Consider the following 16,380-nt stretch of genomic DNA (forward strand, 5'->3'; position numbering starts at 1 on the left):
TTTTGCTCCCGAAAAAGCAAAACTCCTTTACTACTTCACGTGTCCCATATCCTAATCTAATTCCCTCAGTATCACCATTATCCTCGTTTTGCTTTTGTTGATGTTCATCTTATACCCTCCTTTCAAGACACTGTCCATTCTGTTCAACTGCTCTTCCAAGTCCTTTGCTGTCTCTGACAGAATTACAATGTCATCGGCGAACCTCAAAGTTTTTATTTCTTCTGCATGGATTTTAATACCTGCTCCGAACTTTTCTTTTGTTTCCTTTACTGCTTGCTCAATATACAGATTGAATAGCATCGGGGAGAGGCTACGACCCTGTCTCACTCCCTTCCCAACCACTGCTTCCCTTTCATGCCCCTCCACTCTTATAACTGCCATCTGCTTTCTGCACAAATTGTAAATTGCCTTTCGCTCCCTGTATTTTTTCCCTGTCACCTTCAGAATTTGAAAGCGAGTATTCCAGTCAACATTGTCAAAAGCTGTCTCTAAGTCTACAAATGCTAGAAATGTAGGTTTGCCATTCCTTAATCTTTCTTCTAAGATAAGTAGTAGGGTCAGTATTGCCTCAAATGTTCCAACATTTCTACGGAATCCAAACTGATCTTCCCCGAGGTCGGCTTCTACCAGACTTTCCACTCGTCTGTAAAGAATTCGCATTAGTATTTTGCAGCTGTGACTTATTAAACTGATAGTTTGGTAATTTTCACATCCGTCAACACCTGCTTTCTTTGGGATTGGAGTTATTATATTCTTCTTGAAGTCTGAGGGAATTTTGCCTGTCTTATACATCTTGCTCACCAGGTGGTAGAGTTTTGTCAGGACTGGCTCTCCCAAGGCTGTCAGTAGTTCTAATGGAATGTTGTCTACTCCTGGGGCCTTGTTTCGACTTAGGTCTTTCAGTGCTCTGTCACACTCTTCATGCAGTATCACATCTCCCATTTCATCTTCATCTACATCCTCTTCCATTTCCGTAATATTGTCCTCAAGAACATCGCCCTTGTATAGACCCTCTATATACTCATTCCACTTTTCTGCTTTCCCTTCTTTGTCTGAGAACAAATATTACAATAAAACACCAAACTCTTTTGTGATAGTCCAAATACCCCGCTTGGTAAAATAGAGGTGTGAAAAAGCTTGGTAATGTGAGGGTTAGAGAAAGAAAATATCTACTACACTCACACAATTTACAGTTGGTGCTGGCTTCAAAGTACCCTTGATGTGTTGGTGAAAATACATGTTGAAAATTGGTGGCAAGTATAAAACATCATCCAAAACTTAACTAAGCGTTTTCTCTGAAAATTACTTCAATCAATTAGTTTAGGCGCTCTGTAAATGGTTGTGAAAACACACTTAAACTTTTAACAACAAATAGTCCTTGGCAAACAGGGAGCATCATGATAGATACAGGTATTAGTGATTGCTACATCACTCTAGTGAGACTGAATACTGTAACATACAAATTTACCAAAAATAATTGCAAAATAAATCTAAAGGCAAATAAAAATTTGCTTGGTGTGCACCTAAGAGACAGTCTCCATTCCTTCCAAACCAGTTATATAAGTGTAGACCAGATGTGGTTTCAATACAGAGAAGTAAAACCAATGACATTTGTGATATTGTGAAGAACCAAGCTGGGATATTTTTAATTCCCCTCTTTTTTTGGCATCTGCCTCCTTAAAACTCATTTTTTCACTTTTTACTAATTACCATTAACATAAGTGAGTGTAATCTGCATTTTCATAAAAGAGAAAGGTTGGCCCTCAGTTTTAAAGAATACAACACCAGGTCTACTTTTTGGCTTAGTTTTATTTATGTAATTGACTTTCTAATTTACTTTGACTATTCCTAGTTAGTATCTTTCATTATAGGGCGAAATCAGTAATTGTTTCACAACTTAAATTCTGTTGTTGACTTATAAGCAAATATAAAATTCTGTACTAATTATAAATACTAGTAATCTTTAAGTATTTCTTTGGCCCTATTCGAAAACATGTAAGCAAAGTCAGCCCTTAATTAATTCCAAAGTAATTATCAGTTTTGTCAAAAGTATTGTTTGCATAACGATATTCATTAATATCATGATTTAAGCAAATAATTCGGCCTAATTCTTCAGTTAATTTAATGAGTTAAGTTTTAATTGTAATTTATGTAAATTTAACTTTGAACAATGTGTAGTTTCAGCACCTATTATTGTGATGATATACAAGGGCCCGATTTTTGGTTGCAAGACAGGCAGTCCATGGCCGAGTTTGAAACGAGGAACCTTTATTGATTAGATCAACAACAATGCATCCATGAAATAAGTGTAACACAATTGTCTTGTGTAATAACAAGGACGGTGACTGTTATTCTTCAGGAACTGTGTGGCTACTCATTGATGTTCAATAGTAAACTATTAATAAGGCTTATCAAAAGTTAAACAATGGTGCACTGGCCATATAACTGCGTATTATTGGGAGGGGGGGGGGGGGGGGGGGGGCTGTGAACAGTGAAAGTAAAGTACTATGAAATGAAAATGTGCATCTGTCAGCTACATCATTTAAAGTAATCAGTGTTGCACTTCCACAACCCATTTTTCAGCCAATGTAGCAATGCAGTACGTTGACACCGAGTATAACAAACCAGGGAAAGCCGTCACAAGATCTAAACCAAATAAATTAATAACAGGGAGAACTGATACCCCATTGTACAAAAACAGATCAGAAGACTGGTACAGAAGCAACAGAACGAGCATGCCAAATTTCAAAGATTTGGTGATGTTATTAGTGAAGCTTTGAATTAAGTGTAGTCTTGAACATGAAATGCATTTAATAGTTTCCACTACAAAACATGTCTCAAAATCTGGCAGAATATCTAAAGACGTTCTGGTTTTGTGTAAAGTACACCAGCAGCTAGATGCAGCTTATAATTTCACTGAGCCATAGCAATGGTAATGGTGGTATTACACGTGACAGTGCCAGTAATGAGGAGAAACTAAACATGGTTTTTTTTTAATTTTTTTTTTTAATTCCTTCACTGAAGACAATGAAGTAAATATTCCAGAATTCAATCAAGAATAGCTGCCAACACATGTAGCTTGGATGTAGAATCCTCGAGGTAGTGAAGTAGCTTAAAACACTTAATAATGGCAAGTATTCTGGTCTAGATTGTATACCACTTCAGTTCATTTCAGAATATGCTGATATAATAGCTCCGTGCTGATATAATAGCTCCGTACTGATATAATAGCTCCGTACTGATATAATAGCTCCGTACTTAGCAATCATACATAACTGCTTGCTCGATGAAAGATCCGTACCTAAAGACTGGAACATTACACAGATCACGCAAATACTCAAGAAAGGAAATATGAGTAATCCACCAAATTACAGATCTGTACCATTGACATCACTTTATTGTATGATTTTGTGACACCTATTGTGTTTGTACATTATGAATTACCGCAAAGAAAATGATCTACTGACACATAGCATGGATTCAGAAAATATTGTTCTTGTGAAACACAACTAGCTCTTTACTCAAATGAAGTAATGAGTGCTATTGACATGGGACCTCAAATTGTTTCCATATTTCTAGATTTCCTGAAGGCCTTTAACACTGTTCCTCACAAGTGAATTATAATGAAATTGCATGCCTACAGAGTAATCTCCATCATGTGACTGGATTCGTGATTTCCTGTCAGAAATGCCATAATTCATAGTGACAGAAGATCACTGTGAGTAAACATAAGTGATATCTGGCATTTCCCAAGGAAGTGTGAGAGGCCCTCTGCTGTTCCTAAGCTACATAAACGATTTAAGAGAGAATCAGAGCAGCTATCTTATATTGTTTGCAGGTGATGCTGTCATTTGCTGTCTGGTAAAGTTATCGGAAGATCAAAACCAATTGCAAAATGTTTCAGTTTTAATATCTTTATGGTGCAAAAATTGGTAATTGATTCTAAATAATGAAAAGTGAGAGATCATCCACATGAGTACCAAAAGGAATCTGTTACATTTTGGTTACACAATAAATCACACAAATCTAAATGTCATCAATTCAAATAAATACCTGGAAATTACAATTACTAACAACATTAATTGGAACAATGACATAGATAACATTGTGAAAGCAAACCGAATAATGTGTTTTATTGGCACAACTCTTGAACCTTACCACACAGGATTAACAGAGGACATCGAAAAATTTCAGTGAAGGACGGCTCATTTTGTATTACTTCGAAATACAGGAGAGAGTGTCACAAATATGATAGGTGAGTTGTGGTGGCAATCATTAAAACAAAGGCATTTTTCATAGTGGTGAGGCCTTTTCATGAGGTTTCAATCATAAACATCGCCACTTGGCTCTTCTGTACTGACAGAAATACAAATATAACACCTGCAAAAATTGTTGCACTAGATACAATGATGTTACTTCCAACCACAGAGAATGAAGTCAATAAAACTGTTCAAAAGCTAAAAAATAAAAAGTCAGAAGGCTTAGATGATGTACCAATGTGTGTACTGAAACAATGCATAGGGATTATACAAGGCCCATTAACAAATATAATAAATGAATCCTTCACATCAGGGACATTTCCAGAGCAGCTAAAACAGGCAAGAGTTGTACCTTTGCTTAAGAAAGGTAATGCAGAAGACATAGAAAATTACCGGCCCATTTCCCTGCTGTCAGCATTCTCAAAAATAATAGAAGCAATTATGAAAGACAGATTAATGAATTATCTGAATAAATACAATCTTTTAAGCAAATCACAGTTTGGTTTTCGAAGTGGCAAAAATACGGAGTCAGCCATAGTAGAATTCACAAAAGTTGTACTTAATGCTCTTGATAAAGATGAGTGTGTTACAGGCATATTTTTGGATCTTTCTAAGGCTTTTGATACAGTCGACCACAAGATTCTATTAAATAAATTAGAAGCATTAGGAATAAGAGGGGTAGCTAATGACTGGTTTCGATCATACCTAACAGATAGGGTACAAAGAGTAGAGATAACACATACTTCAAATAGATCTAAACATTTAGTAAAATACTTATCAGAACCAAAACATATTAATATAGGGGTTCCACAAGGTAGCATATTAGGACCAATACTATTCCTGATATACATCAATGACTTTCCCAGTAGTGTTACTCATGGTGAGAAAATTCTCTTCGCTGATGACAGCAATATTATAGTCACTGAGAGAACAAGAGAACTCCTTACCGAGAAAGCAAATGAAACTCTCAAGGAAGTTTACGATTGGTCAATAAGCAACAAATTGACATTAAACATAAAGAAAACTAATGCCATGAACTTCAGTTTGAAGAGGAAAAATGACAATGTTAAATTAAATGTAGATGGCACCTCTATAGACTGTGTAACAAATGCAAAATTTCTAGGAATGAATATTGACTCTCAGCTGAAGTGGTGCGAACACACAAAGGTACTTGCAAACAGAATGTCATCAGCATGTTATGCCCTTAGAATTCTATCATCTGTGTGTAACATGCAGTGTCTTTTAGTTACATATTATTCATATGTACACTCAATTCTTAGCTATGGCATTCTTTTTTGGGGAACAAATCCACAAAATATGAACACAATTTTCAAACTCCAGAGAAGAGCCATAAGAATAATAACCAGAAATAGTAGTCGAGCTCATTGTAAAGATCTGTTCAAAACACTGGGAATTTTAACTGCTCCATGTGAACACATTTACCAGTCAGTTGTACACATCAAAAGTAACATTGGCAATTACTGCACAAACAGCTCTGTCCATGACCATGCAACAAGAGATAGACTCAACTTACATTTACCAAGAAAAAATAAACATAAAACTCAAAACAGCATTTTCTACCAATGAATAAAACTGTACAATAAATTACCAAAAGAGATTAAAGAAATTTCAAAAATACACTTATTTAAGAAGGCAGCTAAAAAGTACCTGTTATGCAATACATTTTATACATTGAAGGATTACTTAGATAAAGCAGAGTAGGGGTTTGATAAAAAAATGTAATACAAACAAATAATAATAATAATGATGATTATAAAACATCCAATATTCCACATAACACCTTTACTTTATTATTTTTCTTCTTTTTTCCTTTCTAGAGACACTCTCCCCTCAAGCTATGCATAGCACAATACTAACACCTCTTCCTCTTTCTGAGCTCAACATCTCACTCATTATGAAGGGATGTTGACTCAGTTTTTCAGGATAGCAAATGGGAACTTGCAGTACAGAAAATGGCCCAAGGATCACCTGTGTGTGTGTGTGTGTGTGTGTGTGTGTGTGTGTGTGTGTGTGTGTGTGTGTGTAGTGAGTGAAGTGTTATGAAACAATGTGTGTATAGTGTGTGCAGTGACTGATAGTGAAATATGAGTGAATAGTGTGGCATTACATTATTTAATGAGTTATTTGTAAATAAATTATTGTATACCAGGAGTAAAATCTAATGATTGTCTCTAACTAGAAGTCTGTAAATATATGTGTATACGAATTAGCTTATTGTAAATTGATCTAAGCTTGTAAATACTTTGACATGTCCTATATCCTTGTAAAAAGAGATCTACGGATGAATAAAACTACTACTACTACTACTACTACTATTATTGTTATATAGCAGTGTCTATGGTCTAGCAAGTCACTGTTTGGTGATGGCTCTATTAACAAATTACTTCTGCTGCACTTTGGCATATTTATGTCAACATACAGAGTTTTTAGTGTTCACACTGTCAAACGTACATCAATTTGGAACTGCATACCTCCATTGCTACTTGGTTTGCACGTCACCTCAGTTGCACTATTGTTCCTTTGAGCCTGATCTTTAGTATCTATTGCAGTCATAAATTATCACTAAATTGGATTTTGCTGAGCTGATATGTGTGTTTAGCTGCCAGGAAATCTAACCCAAACATACCTTCATAGTTTTTTTTTCTTTGTTCCTGTCATCCATATTTTTTCACCGTATTCATCTTGGTCTATCACGAAATCAATCATAACTTCTCCATAACTATGTACCTGGATGTCATTTAACCCTTTAATTGTACAGAATAGCTGCCACCAGCTTTCTTTCAAGATTACATGGAACCCACCTCTAAGAAATCTGATCACCTGTGTCGATTAGGAAACATATATGTTGCCCATGGTAAATCATGTTAATGAGCATACGTTTGAAACTGTCAACAGGAGAACTCACAGTAACTATAGCTTCTTGGGGCCATAAGTAGTGGTGGCTCTTCCATCCCCTGTCATTTTAACTTACTCCTCTCAAAGCTCACCGCTCTTGTCCTTATGTTGCTCTAACAGTTTCACCCCGAGTCCTTCCTTTCCACAGGAGAAACATTGACCCTCTCCTACAAGAAGTTTTCCTTAGTTGCATGTTCTCATGATAGCTGGTTCCCAAGTAAACTCTGAACAAATTACAATCTGGGTTGTATTTGATTTGAAATCTCCACAGCTCTTCAATAAATCAAACTGCCATTTGTATTGCTTCTTCAAATGTCTTGTAATGTATCAGTCTAACTGCCTGGCCCAATTCAACCTGCAGCCCATTGAGAAATGTATGTAATTTTTTTGCCTACCTTCAAATAACTCTGCCTTACTGTGTGAATGAGAAAAAGTTAGTAATAACTCTTCTTATGCAATCTGCAAAATGCTCAGTGGAGTCTCTATCCAAAATACACATGCTGTGGAATTTCTCCCTGTAAAACAATGTACCGTTGTGCAAGTGACTGTTTAAGTTCATTGTAGGTAGTTGCAATGACTGCAAGTGGCATCACGCATGATGAAATAGAGTGCATCATCTTGGATTTGCAGATTTCCCACATCTAATTTGTCTGAGTTGCTCTCCAGGATTCCAAAGCTGCTGCATTCTCCAGTTCATTAAAATACTTTTGAAAGATGTTTGCATCAGCTCTGTGCTAGTTCTACATTCGGATGTCAAACACGGACTTCTGCAAATAATACTGACGACTGCTATACCTCTTGGAAGACTGTAGATTTTTTTCCCTCTTCAGAAGTAGTGATTTGTAAAGGAGGACTGAGGACCCCATACCTGACAACATTTTATAAGAGATCTCATTTAGGATGAGTGGTAGTGGAGTGTGGGGTCATAACAGGTGAGCAAGTGATTGATGCTAATAGCAATAGTCAATTTAATTGATCTTGACATTATTCTTACCATGATACACACACACACACACACACACACACACACACACACACACACACACAAAAGGAGTCAAGGGTTTGGCTGCCTGCCAACTTGAATATGGCACTGACATCACTGGTGGTGACAACAACACAACAGACAGCTTTGATTCACCATGGACAGATTTTATTTGCTACCAGCGGCCATATGTGGAGTCAGTTATAGTGGTAATCTGCTTGCTGAGTGCTCCAAGATGAATGCTCTCGCACCTTACTTACGTGAGCTCTCATTCTAAATTACTTGCTGCATTACCTGTCTAGCACAATTCACATTAGTTACTCATTTACTTGCAAAATGTCATCTGTGCTAAATGGGAAAGGGAAACAATACTTAGAAAATAAAATAATGCTAATATTGCTTTAACATTAATTTATTGATAATAACATTTTTTTTTAAATTAATAACTGAACATATTGCCTACTTCGGTAATAGAGGCACAACATCAGCCAGCGTGTTTACATAATAGTTGGGAACACAGCCCAAAATTTCTTTGTCATCAGACTTCTCCCATTGCTCAATGTCCACTAGGGATGACACTCCTGTGAGTACCATTAAAGTTTTGAAGCCACAGCGTGTTCCAAGAAGAATGTCTGTGTTTCCTCTGTAACAGGTTTCATACCACAAATAATGTTTACAATGATACTTTTTTGTATAATATAAACAACATAAAGAAATAGTAGCTCTCTCTCTTTTCACATTAATGATAATGATATCATTACACATTACACACCAACAAGTTTACTCCATAAGCTTTACTTCATAAGCATTAACGAGTACTGGAAGAACCCACACAGTTAAATAGTTTCCCTGTGCAGCTTCAAAGATTGTCTATGATGATTTACAATTTTACATGTCCAGAATTGTGTTGTTGTTTTTTAAACATAAAGTGAAATATTTTATCGCAGATGATGACATACACACTGGAGCAAAAATTTTTATCACAGATGACAACACATGTAGTGGAGCAATATGTTTGTAAAAAAATATTTAACCAATTCATTACTACACTGTGATTTATTAAACAAAACTAGAAGGCACAAAACTATTAGACACAAAAAGATGAATTTTATAGTCAAATGCCTTACACTTCGTATGACACAGACTTCCTTCTACCAGCAAACAAGGTGATATTAAGAAGTTCACATAATTACAAGGAAAGAAACACACTATGTCCCTTTAGATTATTACAAATTACCTATTTTTTAACAAATTAATATGGGTAGATGCACAACCGAAGAAAGACTGTCAACTGCCTTTATTTCCAGGAAAAAATCATAAGAATGGAAGTAGTTTACAAAGAAGGAGGCTAGCCTACAAAATGCTACCAAAGTTGACATATACCTGTAAACTGTAGCATGTGAGCGCTAAAATGTGTGAGCTTTGTATTAGTAGTTAAGATTCCAACAGTCAGTTACCTGTTAGAACAATACTAATTCTATTCTTATGTTTCATACTTTCAACAAACTGTAGAAAGTTCAGTAAAAAAAATGGTAAATATCACAATGTAGGTGTAGTATTTGGTGATGCACTTTTCGAGTCCTTGGAAGTGTTGCATAGGTATGACCTTTCTAAGCCAAGGGCCAAGAAGATTGATTTACCACGGAGCAATATGCTACAATACAGTAAGTGATTCTAGTTTTGTTGCAAAAGTAGATACACAGACATAATGATCTGTGGTCTGTTATTTCTCTTATTCTATTGCGGAAAAGTTTTTCTGGTGGTTCAGGTCACTTTGGAGCCAATTCAGAATGGCTGAATCACTTCATGCAGTCACCCATCAAATGACTGAATTGGTAGCCTGATAGTGGTGAGCAGCATAGCATCAAGTTCTGCAAACTACTTTTGGCAATGGCAGAGTAACTTTTGAGCCAGTCTACCTTGCTGCTCACCATATGAATACTAACAGTATTATAGGTTTCGTGCCTAAAGAGGAATAACAGTGTTATGTAGACATTCAAAAATATAGCAGAAGACTTAGAAAGTCTTTTACTTCTAGGCTCTATGTAAGTGAAGGCTATGCCTTCCCACAGTGTCCCAAAAATATGATGACCACTGATTTGCAATGTCAATGGGACAACAATGTTATTGTGCAGAAATTGGCAAATACATGATGGGAGAATCACATTTTCTTGGGGCTGAATAAAGTATACTGCCTCAATCTTCCAATAAATAACAAGAATGCGTGTGTGTCTGACTGAAGTCAAAAGTCACCAGAACGGTTATCTCATCTTGTCATGTTGACCTGACCACTGCCATAAAAAAATGCTACAAAATCATCCAAATACATTACCAGACATTAAAACTGTAACACCATGAAGATGGCATGCAACAAATGTGAAACTGCATAAGTGAACTATATATTGAATATGCAAATGTTTTACATCTCAGCACTAATGCAGAAAGTGGGTAAAAGTAAAGACATCAACATTCAATATAAAAGGTGTCCCTCCTATGAGTTCTCAGACACATTTTCTCTCATGTTTGGACAGATATTTGCTATGTGTAACTGGACTTAGCCCATACAAATACTGCTCATCATGTCTTTCATGCAACACGCAGTGTTGACAGAAAGCATCAGTTTGTTTCCTGTTGCAAATAAAATTACTTTTAAATTGGAATTTTAAATGACAATTAGATACAGCAGTCCCAAATGAGTCTAATATGACACCTGCTTTATTGGTATGTATTATCAGGGGCAGTAGAACATGACAAATAACCAGTACTCCTCCAATGATGGTACCGTCCTGACTGCTACAACCACGCAACAGCGCTGTTCAGTCACTGATGTAGTACTGGTTATTCTCTACATTTTAGTCCCCCTGTTAATATACACTGATAAAACAAATATGGGACTCCTCTAATAAATGGGCCTGTAAAATTGCACTTTAAAAATAAATTTGTTTGTAACAGGAAACAAATAGACACTTCCCATTCACATTGGGTGTTGTTTGAATGATGTGATGAATCACATTTGTTTGAGCTGATTAACTACACACTGCAAACACTAAATTGTAAATATATGCCAAAATATCAGAGAAAATATGCCTGTCAACTCTTACGGGGGATGCCTGGTACAAGGAGATTAAACAGTGGGTTTCTCATTCATAATTTGGATTAGAGTGTGGATTGCTTTCGATAAGATTACATTCTGCCTCAGGTAAGAAGAAACTTTTACTGGCATACACTGGAATTTAACAGCAGTAGGACTGTGGTCTGTAGATATGGTGCTTTATCATTTCATAATGTTGCTGCTCACAAGCAGGACCTCAATGACCCACACAACTGGCATTCAAGAGGACATCCACATCAAGGACCTTGAGTCAGGAAATGGATATGTTTACTGCAACACAAATATCCACACAGACAATATGACAATGTCTAAAGGGCCACAGTCATCTTCTGAAAGTCCGAGTGTATAAGTACAATTTTGTTAACTGTTATCCTTTGTGGTATTGCAATTTCAAGGACTAGCAATGTGTATTTTGTGGCTGTCAAGTAGAGTGTTGACCTGCAAGTCATCCTCAAGCCATGTAACCAGTTCTTGTAGTGTTGATGTTGGAGGATGAGGTTAAACACAAATTGAAAAGGATTGTGAAATAGTGTATTATAAGTTCATCAGCAGTATGAAACTCAAAACTCATAATGACAGTCCCCTGTCCCTGTGGTGGCAGCAATAAAGCTACAACAAGCTGCTGACAATAAGCAGCATGCTCAATATGCCTGGCATGAAGTTACATCACACCTCCTCAATATTGACACCACTGAGCAGTCCTCAGTTTTTGCACCAAATGTCCACATTGTGCCACTGTTAAAGTCAGAACTGGTAATACAAACTAATTGTAATTTTTTAGGAAGATAGGAAGCTTTATTTTAAAAAAACCTATTTAGTTTTCCATAAGCATCCCACGAAATTTTTACTTTGCTATTTATTTCTTTTACTGATTGTCTAGCTGTTGTCTCAAAGAGCCCCTAAGTAAGAAGACACTATCAAAACGAAGTTTTAGGAAAATGACAGGACACGAAGGAGTAAGCAGTGCAGTATTGGGAACATCGGCAAAATTTCTAGGTTTGGGAATAATGGAATAAATGTGTTTTTTTATGGAATGATACATAATTTTTAATGACTTTCAAAACCTGTTGGATAAAGTTCAGTGATATAATATTTTTAAGGATTCGCAGTGCAATATTTGAAAAAAATTTCTAATCCAAATGTCAAGGCAGGCCACAAAATTCTTTTGCTCCTTTCCACTGAAGCTGTAAATATTGCTGAACAGGTTTCAGTCTGATGCACAAACAGCGCACACTAGTCACTGTTACTGAGTGTGGATACTAGTCTCTCCCTCTCTCTCCCTCCCTCCCCCCCCCCCCCTCTCTCTCTCTCTCCAGCTTGTATTAGAAAAATTAATAGCAAGAATTTGCAAAAATCTTGATAAAAGTGACTAGTACAATAAGCAGGGTTGATGGAAAAGACTGGTAGAATGACACTGGAAAGTGTTCTAGCACATTTTTAAAGATTTCCAAAAAAACAGTTTATGTGCGCTAGCAATTGGTCTAATCGAGCAGCTTTTAAACACTAAATCTTTTCCTTATCATCTTCCATCACTAGTTGCATGAAGGTGATGCCAAGCAGTTTATCTTGTTTTCTAAGACTGGATGAACCTTTTTTGAAGAAGATATTTCTTACCAATGCAATTACATTCATAATCGATGTATACATAAAATTTACACAGTGAGTATTATTAGGCTGTGACAAGTTGAATTTCAGGGACTTTATCAACAGACCATAGTTTACTGAAAGACACTAGCTGATCTCAAATATGTTCACAACCAGCAGTTATTTTGCTTCAGCATCAAAGTTGATACTGCATAAAGCATACCTAGAGGCACAGACAGGTCATTGTGGCATAATTATGTGGCCAAAATAGTTTCTTGATGCCGTATCAAAGGAGGTTTTCACTTTGGGGAACTAGGAAAAAAATAGTGCTCCAAATACATACGATTACACTGTTGAAACCCATGGCCACATTCAGACAGAAACTTGTTCTTCACTCTCTGCACACTGACAATAAATCATTTGTGTTGTTATAAACTGTTACTTACCCCATATTATTTTTCTGCTACTTTTTATGTGTTGGTATATCTGATTACTGAAATCACATTGAAACAACAATGTATGAGGTTGTTTTGCTGGAATAAAACATATTTTGGAAGTTTGTAGGTGTGTTTGTCACTGTTTTCCCACTTGGAAGAATTGAAGTGTTTAGTTAACTTGTTAAAACAATCCATGAAATTCAATTTTTCTTCAAAAATAAATGAAGTGTAGTGCATTATTTTAACAAATAAAAAAAAGCTACACCTAGAGCTGGAATCAAACTTGTGAATTTGAGTATTCTGGTGCAAAACCCTGTCCACTTCAATTACAGGTCAACAATCAACACAGCATTGAACAATGATACGTTTTGTGGATGTGATTACAATGTTGGTAAACTGCCACCCTCTGACATCCATTTTCTCTACAGTGGTCTACTTCTGTACAGCTGAATCTTAATGATTACAGGGTGCAAAAACTGGGTTTTTCTTGTGATACTGTGGAAAAAATCCATGACACTTTCATCAAAATTCATAACCATTCACTATGTGATTAAAAGTATCTGGACACCTACTAGTGGACATTAATATGGGGTGCGTTCACTCTTTGCCTTTATGATGGCTTAAACTCTGTTGGAGACACTTTCAATGAGGTGTCTGAATGTCTGTGGAGGAATGGCAGTCCATCCTTCCTAAAGAGCTGAAACCAGAGAATGTAGCTAGTGATGTTAGACACTGGAATCCAAAGTGACATCAAAATTCTAATTCACCAAAAAAAAGTTTCACTGAGTTCAGATTGAGATCCTGGGCATGCCACCGTCCACAAACCACTGTCTCACACATCTGCTGCTTCTTGATAGGGTGCACTGTCATGCTGATACAAACAGTTATCATCTGTGAACTGTTCCTTAACTATATGCAGCACACAATGCTCCTATACTTAGGATTTTCTTAAACACAATAAGGGGTATACACCCTAGCCATGGAACCCCCCCCCCCCCCCCCATATTGTAACACAACCTTGTAGCTACGTCTTTATTGACACTTAAACATGATGGTATTTTCCAAGCATTCACCAAACACAAATCACTTGTTTGCAGTCATCCACTGTCCAGTAGCATCTATCTTTGCACCATATCAAGCAGTGCTTAGCATAGACTACAGAAAGGTGTGACTTATGAGGAGCTCCCCACTGTTCAGCTGGACTCCTGGTAACACTTTGGAATTTCTTCTGCTGATTTCATATGATTTTAATGTCCCTGATGGATCTGTTACTCAGGTGATACCCAATGTCTAGTTGACGTCTGAAGTCACTGAGCTCTCCTGACCAACCATTCTGCTGTTACTGGCTCTCTACTGACAACACAATATACTCCACCTCCTTTTATATTGGTGGGTCTGCCTCTCATGACATCTATTTGTCAATTTTGCATTAAATACAAGTGTCCACACACTTTACTCAGAGAGTGTGTTATATCAACTAAACAAACCTCTGCCTCCTTTAGAACTAATGACAAATACAGGGAGTTTCGTTAAGATGCACTTACCTGTCACCAATCATTAGCGTTCTTTGAGGATTTATGTTGTGCTTCTTGATAAGATAATCTCTGATGTAGTCTCCAGGCTTTCCAATGACGTTTGGTTTACGTCCTGCGCAGCATTCTACGGCTGCTACTATACAGCCAGCACCTACAAATTACGGCCACTTTTAATAAGGGATGCTGGTTTTTTTTTTTTTTTTTTTTTCTTAATTCTTATAAAAGTTCTTTTGTCCCACTCAGTTACACTACCATAACGAAATATCTGCTAGAACTGTGAAAATATACTGTAAATGCTGCAACTGAAACAACAAAATGAACAAGGAAAGTGCAAAATAAGCTGATTTGATATTTAATATAACATGCATAGAAAGATCATTACAAGTGAGGCACTAGCTCAGTTCTAAAGCACTGGGGGGAAATACAGTAAAAATATTTAAATTTAATATTTTAGAGAAACCCCGGAAGAGCTGAACCAATTTCACCAGACAATGATTGGAACCCTGCTCCTTTTAAATAAGCATCTGAAACCTTTAAGCATTGAGCGTTTTACACAACTTATAAAAAAAAGCATAGCAGAAGACTGGTATCACCCATAAATGAACTCAGAATGTATAAACTTACCCCTGCTCCAATCAAAACACACACACACACACACACACACACACACACACACACACTACACCACTGAGTGGACTTAAAAAGCACATATTTACTGTTAAGTACATCAAAGATAGTAATATGATTTACATCTCCTACCACTTGCATGTTTAAAGGTATACTAGGATCTTTCCTCCAGAAAGTACAGCTCTTGTAGACACAATAAACTGTACTCATACTGTCAAACAATCTTTGGAACTTCCTGCGTGACCACGACAAAGTACTTGAAATTTATAAGGGCCATTCAAAAAGAAACAAGCAGGAGGCATAATTACAGAAACCATTACCTGTATGTTAGAGGTATTAACCATGGCTATTGAGACACTTGATACAAGGCAGTGAATGGCTGTCTCATAAAATTCCCGGAGCTGCAATGTTAACCACTTCTGCACGTACAGCTGGACGTTGTCATCCGAGATGAATCGTTTGCCCCCCAGAGCCTTTTTAAGGGGACCACAAATGGCGTAATCACAGGGAGAGAGGTCCGGACTGTATGGAGGGTAGCTGAGAACCTCCAATTTGAATTTATGCAGGAGTGCCGCGACTGTCTTGGCCATATGAGACTTTGCATTGTCGTGAAGCAGAATGACTCCATGGATGAGATTGCATGGAAGTTCTGACTGAATTGCTTGGCAAAGGGGTGGTCAAGGTTTGTGAGTAATGCTGGGCATTCAGTGTTGTCCCGTACTGCAGGAAGTGAATCAGAAGGGGGCCATGTGGGTTAAAGAAGAACATCAGCGTAACCTTTCCTGCACTCATATGGATGATGACGTCCAGCTGTATGTGCGGAACTGGTTAACATTGCAGCCTCACAAACTTTATGAGACAGCCATCCACAGCCTTGTGTCACAGTGGGACAAGTGTCTCAACAGCCAGGGTCAATAAATTTAACATA

General features: G+C 36.9%; 1 protein-coding gene across 1 annotated transcript in view; it reads right to left on the bottom strand.

Moving 5' to 3' along the window:
- Positions 1-8,553: 8,553 nt before the first annotated feature.
- LOC126354128 (glycerol-3-phosphate phosphatase) overlaps positions 8,554-16,380 on the bottom strand; it is a 72,416-nt gene continuing 64,589 nt past the window's right edge. The window contains exons 5-6 of the mRNA XM_050003525.1: positions 14,835-14,976; positions 8,554-8,800 (exon numbers count right to left, since the gene is read on the bottom strand). Coding sequence (XP_049859482.1) covers positions 8,617-8,800; positions 14,835-14,976 — 326 coding nt within the window. The 3' untranslated portion in view covers positions 8,554-8,616. The remainder of the gene's footprint in view (positions 8,801-14,834; positions 14,977-16,380) is intronic.

Source organism: Schistocerca gregaria, chromosome 3, assembly GCF_023897955.1.
Source record: "Schistocerca gregaria isolate iqSchGreg1 chromosome 3, iqSchGreg1.2, whole genome shotgun sequence".
NCBI classification, from domain to species: Eukaryota; Metazoa; Arthropoda; class Insecta; order Orthoptera; family Acrididae; genus Schistocerca; species Schistocerca gregaria.